The sequence below is a fragment of the Etheostoma cragini genome, chromosome 21 (genome assembly GCF_013103735.1).
Source record: "Etheostoma cragini isolate CJK2018 chromosome 21, CSU_Ecrag_1.0, whole genome shotgun sequence".
Taxonomy (NCBI): domain Eukaryota; kingdom Metazoa; phylum Chordata; class Actinopteri; order Perciformes; family Percidae; genus Etheostoma; species Etheostoma cragini.
In genome coordinates, this window is record NC_048427.1 from 1,640,497 (window position 1) to 1,650,823 (window position 10,327).

The 10,327-nt window shown below is 43.8% G+C and overlaps 2 protein-coding genes across 2 annotated transcripts in view; one reads left to right on the plus strand and one right to left on the minus strand.

Annotated features, from left to right (window-relative positions):
* LOC117937093 (elongation of very long chain fatty acids protein 6-like) overlaps positions 1 to 2,158 on the minus strand; it is a 9,324-nt gene extending 7,166 nt beyond the window's left edge. The window contains exon 1 of the mRNA XM_034860762.1: positions 1,816 to 2,158. Within this exon, the coding sequence (XP_034716653.1) occupies positions 1,816 to 1,910 (95 nt within the window). The 5' untranslated portion in view covers positions 1,911 to 2,158. The remainder of the gene's footprint in view (positions 1 to 1,815) is intronic.
* A 7,858-nt stretch (positions 2,159 to 10,016) lies between these two features.
* Positions 10,017 to 10,327, plus strand: part of LOC117936499 (PH and SEC7 domain-containing protein 1-like) — a 69,819-nt gene continuing 69,508 nt past the window's right edge. The window contains exon 1 of the mRNA XM_034859566.1: positions 10,017 to 10,250. The gene's annotated coding sequence lies outside the window, so the exon portion shown is untranslated. The remainder of the gene's footprint in view (positions 10,251 to 10,327) is intronic.

Genomic DNA, 10,327 nt, shown 5'->3' on the forward strand with positions numbered 1-10,327 from the left:
GGACGCTCTACAACGTCCCTGTTATTGATGGTGTTGCATAGTCTGTCCACCAGAGGACGCTCTACAACGTCCCTGTTATGGCTCTACCAGAGGACCCCCCCAATACAATATTGTTTTCATGTATTTTCTTTATTAAACCTTTGTGAATCCAAAATATTCATATTGTAGTATTTCATGTAACACAACACCAGTTGGTTGTGACTTGATCTCACGTCTTCGTTGGTTACACAACACACGTCAGAGGGCAACAGGGTGTGTGTGTGTGTGTGTGTGTTTGTGTGTGTGTGTGTGTGTATAAGAGAAAGGTGAATCAGGTTTTAGGTTGATTATCAGGTTTCAAAGTTTTAAAGTTACACTACAGTATGTGCTGTTATTTAAGTATGCTCTTGGTGCAAAGCAAATGACCCTAGGGGGCAAATAAAGGTATCATTCATTCATTCATTCCTTAATTAAAAAATATTCAAAGATTGATCAATTATCAAAATAAATATCTGCAATCCTGGTATTAAAATAACATGTTTCCTCAGGCAATTGTATTGGCACTGATTCATCACCACTTGTCAGACATTGGCGTAGATTTCAGGGGGGATGCCGGGGAATGAAGTGTTTGAACACTTCCTGGGATCGGATCTTGAGGTAATTTATCTACTGTGCAACACTAAATCACGTGGTTATGATACAATCGTTAGCCGGCGGCTAAGGGGCCATAACGTGACATACAAGGTAATGGAGCCTTTTACATGTTGTTGTGTTTCTTAAGAAATAAACAATGGACAAATAGTCTTTAACACTTCAGATTTGAAGTTATTTGCTGTCAAAGTGACATCAAAATGAATGGCAGTCAATGGGATGCTATCGGCGGGTGATGGCTTGTTAGCATATGTCTCCATAGGAGGTGCGCTTTGCAAATGCTCGCTTACCCCCAGTTGGAAGGGGCAAAGGGAAAGAAAAGGAGTCATCCAGTTATAGGAATTTAAGTGAAGTGGCATGAACCTGCTGTCTGGAAGGAGCGTGTGACATAACAGCGAAGTTACATGGCTGTTTAGCAGAAGGAATGCTGAAGCAGGCCCAGTCACAAGCTTTCCTTCACTCGCTACTCATTACAAAAGGTGTCTACATCTTCCATGCTGTGTGCACAGTGGAGGAGGGAATGGGAAGTGTGTTGCACTTACCCCCCCCCTGAGCTTCATTAGGCTTCATTTGACAGCTCTCTTGCCTCTGTCTCAGAAACACACCGGTGTGACATGTGGTCTTCTAGGTTTCCCTGTTGCTAAAAGTGAGGGGTCTCTCCATCTGTACCACACCTTGTATCAATGAATAATATTCATTGATACAACATTGTATCATAATCATTGATACTGTATGTGAGCTGTAATTGAACCCGTTTGCTTTGTGTGTATTGCAGTTAGAAAACATACGTTTTCTGCACACACAGCACACAAAGCTACATGTATTTTCCATGCAGCTGTTAATTAAATTAGAGGAAAGATTCAATTCAGGCTGACCCATGGGAGCACGGAAGAAGTCATGTCTTGCGTCCTCAAGGACGTTTGAATCCCAGCTAATTTAAGGAAATGTCCATGCATGTTAGCCTGAGATTAGACACATTATATGTGCACAATAAATCGCATTCATGGAGGAGATGTAGCAGCTTAATATGAATGTTGGACACGGGGTCAGCACGGCGAGCAAACGCGGACAGGACGTGAGGTAACGATGCAGACAGACACGGTCTGTACGGGAGGAGGAGGAGGACCAAGCCCACATTTTATCATATTTCTTTGGCCTTTCTAAAAGATAATTTCATATACATACCAGTTTTCCTGCATCCATTCCAAGGCTCGTCTTTCGTCAAAAATCCGCTCAAAATCATACTCCGCTAGCGGGGCATTTAGCTCACTCGCGTTCATTTTTTTATCCGCTTTTCTCCTCTAAAAACACCCGAAGTTTCTGGAGAGTTTTTGGCGGGGAGGAACTAAAAGGGGACCGTGCCGAACCGGTCTACTGACGTGGTGCAGACAGCGTGTCTTCTGCTCCGATATCCAGCAGCTATCAGCTGGGTTATCACCGGTTGGGGTCCGGGGCGACGGGAGAGGATGCGGTACCACCAGATGCACTTCCCCACTGCCTCTCGCTTTCCTCACGGCCATCAAGCTCTCTAAAATCAAACAACGCCTTCCGGTTTGAACTTTCAAAATAAAACGCACAGCCGCAGTGACGCAGCAAATGAGTGTGCCATTGTTCTCGGCCTGTTATGCTTTAGGTCAGGTCATATTGACACTTTTTTTTAGTTTGGAGCTATTTATATGGGCTCAGATAAGGGATAATAATAAGGGTGAGGGTATTTATACCCCTGGTGCAATTAGCAGTACCCCTGTGCACCCACATGCATTTACCCTGGCATGTTGATCACACATCATTTAACCCTTGTGTTGTCGTTCCGTCAACCATGAAACACTATTATCGCTTTTTCTGTCCGTTTTTTAATGGTCTGAGGGCTTTTTTTAATGTTTTTTCCAAAGTTATTTGATATTTCTAATGTTGACATTTTCAGCGCTTATTTCAAAGACCCATTTTTTACGATGAAAAAAACTGATAACCATGAAACACTATTATCGCTTTATCTGTCCGTTTTTTAATGTTGTGAGTGCTTCTTTTAATGTTTTTTCCAAAGTTATTTGATATTTCTAATGATGACACTTTCAGCGCAACATTGACAACATGAGGGTTAAAAAAACAAAAATAACCCACCCGGAAAATGTGGAAATCTCTCAAGATTTTCCATTATGACATCATAATACTGCGCTAATGTTCACATCAAATATGCTATTTGTGACTGGACTCTCAGGGGCCCAGCAGCTGATCACATATATGTGACCGTACACCTCAACAGGTTAAAGAAGCCTTGTAAAAGGCTCCGATTTAAAATATCACACTTGTCTGATGTTCTGATGCAAAGTGCATTGGTTTATTCACCAGCTGTACAGTGTTTACTTTTAACAGTTTAACAGCTGTATCACCATGGATGGGCTACTATTAGTAATGCGAGGTGGTAACTATACTATACTATACTATATAGGCCACCCTATATTTACACACAATCATCCGTACTAGTCAGTAGTCATGTATTAGGCTACACCTTTTTGGACTATTGCACTGTGGATTTTATTGTGAAGGTTAAAGCATTCGTTTCCGGTTCTTTGCGCTGTCACCCCGTGGTCTGATGCAGTGAGTGCACGTTCTCTGTTGTTTGAACGTGCAGTGATGGAAGCGGAGGGGGCGGGGCATAGCTGTGACGGATGTCATGGCGTCAACACACAGAGAACCCCATTGACCCGGTCACTCCCAGTGAGACCAGTCTGTTCACCACCAGTACCACACACACAAATACTGTGCAGATAGATAGATAGATAGATAGATAGATAGATAGATAGATAGATAGATAGATAGATAGATAGATAGATAGACAGATAGATATGGGCTAACCCAACAATATATAATTATTATAGTACATTCATGCTCAATACTAGTTTACTTTGACTAAGACTCAACCAAGCTGGGATGATTCTACAACCTATCTTCCTGAATCAAGCAGCATAAACCTTGTGCTGGGCACCTGGGTAAGCAAGTTAAGGTTGTTTTATACTTCTGCGTAAATGTACGCTTTTGCTATGTATGTAGGTACGTGAAAACACCAATTCACGCCGGACCCTACGCCGTAGCGAACGCACAAAATACAAACAAATAGTGCAGACCAAGCGTGGAAAAAGGGACGCCAATACTCTCGAACAAGCACGTAAAAAGTGGCGCAAATAGTACTGACCAAGTGTTTCAAAAGGGGCGCAAATAGTGCCAACCAAGCGCGTCAAAAGGGGCGCAAATACACCCGACGAAGCTTGTCAAAAGCGACGCCAAAGGCCCCGACCAAGCGCGTCAAAAGGGGCGCAAATAGTCCCAACCAAGTTCGTCAAAAGTGGCGCAAATAGTCTCGACCAAGCATGTCAAAAGGGGCGCGAATAGTCCCGACCAAGCGTGTCAAAAGGGCCGCAAATACTCCCGACCAAGCGTGTCAAAAGGGCCGCAAATACTCCCGACCAAGCGCAAATAGTCCCAACCAAGTTTGTCAAAAGGGGCGCAAATAGTCTCGACCAAGCATGTCAAAAGAGGCGCAAATAGTCCCGACCAAGCGTGTCAAAAAGGGGGCAAATAGTCCTGACCAAGCGTGTCAAAAGGGCCGCAAATACTCCCGACCAAGCGTGTCAAAAGGGGCGCAAATAGGCCCGACCAAGCGTGTCAAAAGGGGCGCAAATAGTCTCGACCAAGCGTGTCCAAAGGGGCGCAAATAGTCCCAACCAAGCGTGTCAAAAAAAACGCCAAAGGTCTCGGCTAAGCGTGTCAAAAGGGGCGCAAATAGCCCACACCAAGCGCGTCAAAAGGGGCGCAAATAGTCTTGACCAAGCGTCTCAAAAGGGGCGCAAATGCTCCCGACCAAGTGCGTTAAAAGGGCCGCAAATACTCCCAACCAAGCGTGTCAAAAGGGCTGCAAAAATCTCCCAACCAAGCGTGTCAAAAGGGCCGCAAATACTCTCGACCAAGCACGTCAAAACGGGAAAGGAGACTTGTAGCGTCAATGACAACGATATAGGCACCTGACCAAGCATGCATATTTTACGAGATGGGAGTGAAAATGACTCATTTCCTGGTTCTCCTTCTCCATAAACAACATGAAATCAAGGAGAGGGTTTTCTTCTCCTGCTACAGGTTTCCCACCGTGGTGGAAAGCACAGGGAAGACACAATGTTTCTCTCACTATGGCTCTAGCCCTTAGGTTCCGACTTGCGGCCCTTTACTGCATGTCATTCCCCCTCTCTCTCCCCTTTCATGTCTAAGATGGCCTGTCCAACCTATGGCTGGGTCACCCCAACCTATGGCTGGGTCACCCCCACCTATGGCTGGGTCACCCCAACCTATTGCTGGCTTATGTGACCCCGCACAATGTTACTTTTGACTCAGCAAGATGGGTAGAATCTACCAAACTTCATGGGTTAAATATTCAACTTATTGGTAGTAGGCTAACAATTTTTTGTTGGGTTAAGATAACCCGTAGTTTAAGTCATGTAGTGTTTCTTTACACATTACTGCCGACCAAGTTCCAGTATCTTACATATTTTGACTTGTTCCTTCCTTCTAGACCCCTGACTCTTATTTTAAGACTTGTATATTTGTGCGGCTTTTAGTCTGCACCCAGACTTCTAATCAGACGTCACCTGGATCTTTATAGAACAAAGGTTGAATCAATCAGTCTTGAAAATAATCTGCAGGTTAAATTCTTGCTACTAAACTGAATTTGTTCATTGATGTATTCTTGCAATCTATCTGTGTCAAAGGGTAGAGACTCACTAGAATTACATCACACCTGCAACCGTTAGGTGTGTAGTTACATAAGTCTCCTGATTGCACAGCAGCACGATTGTCTGTTAGCTCACTGGTGTTACGGAGAGGAATCAAGGCTGGGTGATCAGCGGGGCAAAGGTTACCAGTCAAGTGTCAGGTTCAGCGAGTGCAGTTGGATCATCGTTAACTGTAACTTTCTAGAGAACATAAGAATCTGCACGACTAAAACAAAATATCATCTTTAAGCCTGCCTTTATTAGCTGATCTTAATAATAATAAATGTATATGTCACCTTTAAAAACAGAGTTTATAGAGTGATTTGGGGGGTTGCCAACAGGGGCACCACCCAAACAGGGTGCAAACACACACAAATATACAACACACAAGCAAATTAAGAAACCAACCTCATTAATTTGATAACACGTGCAGCATTAAGCAAACGCGCTGCAAATACACACAACACAACCAGATACATAAGCGTGCTGCAAATATGGAAACAATGCAAAATAAAAGCCGGCGACCCCAAAAACAAATGCAAAAAAAAAAAAAAGATCAACATTACACAACGGAGGTTCTCCAGGCCTCTGGAGGGAGCGCTAAGTGGAACAGCTGGATTTTGGACCCCACAGAGAGAGAGAGAGAGAGAGAGATCGTTAGGAATGGGTCATATTTTGAACCTGAATAGGTTTATGTGGTTTTATTTTCAAGAAACATTCTATTTTTGTTGTACTACTTTTCAAATTGCTGCAGCTCCTCTTTTCACCCAGTGTGTTGAGCTCTCTGTTTTAGCTACAGAGTGAGACATCTCACTTCTGTTCCCTTTTTGGGGGTAGTGAATGCACAGTACCTAAGTAAGGACTACTAGCCAGTCAGAATTAGAGTATGAGGGCCCTGACAGTAGCTAGGTAAGGACTACTAGCCAGTCAGAATTAGAGTATGAGGGCCCTGACAGTAGCTAGGTAAGGACTACTAGCCAGTCAGAAGCAGAGTATGAGGGCCCTGACAGTACCTAGGTAAGGACTACTAGCCAGTCAGAAGCAGAGTATGAGGGCGTGTCCTGATAGTGCCTAGGTATGGACTACTAGCCAGTCAGAAGCAGAGTATGAGGGCGTGCCCGGATAGTGCCTAGGTATGGACTACTAGCCAGTCAGAAGCAGAGTATGAGGGCACGCCTTGCTTGCAGCTAGAGCTGTTTGGAGCCGTTTGTGAACAGTGTTTTCTGTTGGAGATAGATGTTGTAAGTTCCTCAGACGTCTTAAGGGTTTTTCTCTTTGTAAACCTGTAACATGCACAAAAAAAGATATATTACACCATAAAGGAAAGGAAAGGGAAAAAGCCAAAAAAGCTTAATATGAGCGCTTTAAACAATGTTTTAAAGCTCATGTAAAATCTTAGTTTGAAAAGTAACTGTGGCTCTTAAATCATGAACCATTCCTCTAAACTGTCTGAAGTATAAAGTAGCATCAAATGGAAATAATCAAATAAAGTACTTCAAAATTAAACCCAAGTACAGCACTTGGGTACAGTTCTCTAGCACTGCTGAGTTAAAATCTTCTGAGGTTAAAACAAAGAAGGAACACGTTAGGGCCATCTGCTGGACGAAGCACGAGGAGCTCCTCAGGCTGAACACGAGCTGCTATGACAAAGAGCAGGAACACGCTGTTCCCAAACAAGTCGTTTATTTCTAATTAACGCAGCATCCGTCAGGTCGATTAACAAGAAGACTTTACTCCACTTCAGTGTGGAGGTGGAGCAGCTCGAGAGTCTGTAGTAAAAGCAGCTTGAACCCAGACTTGTCTTTCAGCAGCTGTTGCTGTGGACTCAGCCTCACTGCCCTGCTGCTGCACTTTGATCCACTGCCCCCGCTCAGCCTCCGCCTCAGCCTCCGCCTGCAGGCGGCAGCCGAGGGCAGGATGACGCTCCGGGGTCCAATGCAGCACTTGACCCCAAATAGGATTTTCTAGGCTGTACTAAAAAATCCTGGAATCACAAACCACATATTGTAGATATTACAAATATTTGTGATGTCATGCATTTTTTAAGTCACAGTTTTTTTGTCACATACAACAAACATCTCCTCACTATCTGCTAGCTGCCTGTCCCCTGAGCACATTGTAAAAAAACATCTCACTATCTGCTAGCTGCCTGTCCCCTGAGCACACTGTAAAAAACATCTCCTCACTATCTGCTAGCTGCTTGTCCCCTGAACACACTGTAAAAAACATCTCCTCACTATCTGCTAGCTGCCTGTCCCCAGAACACACTGTAAAAAACATCTCCTCATTATCTGCTAGCTGCCTGTCCCCTGAGCACACTGTAAAAAACATCTCACTATCTGCTAGCTACCTTTCCCCTGAACACACTGTAAAAAACATCTCCTCACTATCTGCCTAGAGCACCTTTAACTCATTTCTACCTACATAACATATACAGTTATTTCATTTTGTGGTTGTAGGGCAGCGTATTCCCTCAAACTGCTTCCTGTCTATTAACATGCAGGTCACAGTGATGTGAAGATGAGCTCATTATCCCACATAAACAACAGACAGGCTATCACACCCCAGAGGACCACGAGGTGTCTCAGCATCACTTTAATCACAGAGGGAATGTTTTTATTTCCCCGTGGAAATCATCAGTTTCATTATAAACACCTGGACAGATTTTATTGATGGTGTGTGTGTCCAGAATCATTTCTATAACCTTCAGACTAAATCTCTGTTGCAGGTAGACCTTGTTCTTTAACTATGTACAGCAGCGGAGCCGGATATCAGAAACGTTCGGGGCTCAGCCCAAACCTGAGGTAGTCTGCAGGCGTGCTCCATCTACGACAGCTATTTTTCAAGCAATTTGACATTAGAAGGCCTAGAAATCTGCACATCATTTGGGGAAAACATGATAGTTGTCAAGGAGAAGAATCATCCTGTAGAGCCAACATCCTGTTTTATATCTAATGTTCTCCAAAGGTCTTCATTATGAAACCAGAACACAACAAATGTTAAAGGACGACTCATTTCACTCCTGCCATCCAGGGCGAAAACCGCGGATGTTTCTGTTGATGAAGTTACATAACATTGGTATGGTATAAGCATTTTGCACTAACAGCATTACACATCTTAAAACCATTGTTTTTTGAGTTCACAAAACGTTTTTGCTCCATGGATTTGAGGGTTCAGTCAAAGATACTGAAGGAAAATGAGAAAAAGTTGGGTTTTTTGGGGGTAATTTTAAAGATTCTGGGCTTTTGGGAAAACAATCAGGGCCGGGGCCCCGGAAGCTGGGCCCCAGAAGTCTGAGTCAAGTCACCATTACCATTACCTGAGTTTGAGTCCTAGTCGAGTCATAAGTCCAGGGAACAGCGACTTGAGTCAGAGTCCTGGACTCGACTAGTCCATCACTGCCACACACAACTTTCAGAAACTTCATCCAACTTCTGCGTCCTGTTTCCATGAATGCTCAAATCCGAGTCATCAGTGTGTGAGTCTAAGTCGAGTCACAAGTCCAGAACACAGTAGACTCGGGTGAGACTCCATCCTGGGTACAGTGTTAGCACCTTTTACCATCCAAATGGCGGTGAAACATGCAAGTGGCTGCTCGTAGATTTGCTTCACTCACCAGCCAAAACAATGGTAATCTAGTGAGTGGTGTAGAACCCTGACTCCATCACTGGTGCCCATAGGTGTAGAGTTCAAGGGGGGATGCAGGCGATATGTCTTTACATGGAGGAGGTAGATTTCCTCATGAATCATGATTGGTTTTGGGAGATTAACCCTGGATTCCCACCAACTGCAGATTGGCTGTGAATCGGCTCCACCGCGTGCCGACTCCGTGCTCCGCCGTTCATCACGTGGACCCAGGAGATCTCGCGATATAACGGGATGTGGTTTCTATAAAACAGATCCACCAAACCTCTGACTCGCCCATTATGACGTTTTAGAGGTGTAGTGCAGGGAGATATGCTCTGCTGTGAGAACGGTGTATTTTATTTTGAAATAATTGATTTTCGTGTCCCTACCCGATGCAACTTGTTGCGCATGCTCAGATTTAAACGGTTTACGGCATAACTGAAATTTGTGAAATCCAGGAATCCCTGCGCTGTTCACTTTTGCACTTTTCCACTATCACCATTGCACACAGTCTACCATTGTATCTCACCTTATCATGGTCATTGCGTTTCTGTGATTTTTATTTGTATTCTTATGTATGTGATATTATTCTGTATTTCTATGTATGTGTGATATATGTGTGTATATGTGTTTTTTGTGTTATGGTTGTCTTGCTACTAGATGCCTATAATTTCCTTCGGGATGATTAATCTATCTATCTATCTATCTATCTATCTATCTATCTATCTATCTATCTATCTATCTATCTATCTATCTATCTATCTATCAATCTGTCTTCTCAAACATTTTTAATTATATACTAGCCTATCCATCACAAAGCTCAAGATGAAGTGGTTACTGTAGCTGTATATGTAACACCTGCCAAACCTCATAGACTTTATAACAGAAAATGTATTTTAATTGCAGCTGCAAACAATTTCCATTTGTTAATGACTGGAAAGCCCCCCCCCCCCCCCAAAAAAAAACCCACGCCCCTGCTGATAGCCGTAATAAAGTGAAGACACCGACGAAGATCTGTCCATTTCATCGCGTCTGTTTCCACCTGACGTGAGCCAAGACTCCCCCCTCCCTCCCTCTCCCTCCACACTCACTCACACACACTCTCTCTCTATCTCACACACGGATCTGGAGGAAGCGGATATATATGTGGACCGCAGTGTCTCATTTGCAGCATCTCATCATCAGTGGGGGAATACCGCTGCTGCTGCTCCAGAGACAACGTCCCGTCTTCTGGTGAGTAGACACCTTCTCTGCTCGACGTACTGAAGGAATCTCGCTTATTCAGCAGCTCGTTGATTTGTTATTTTGTG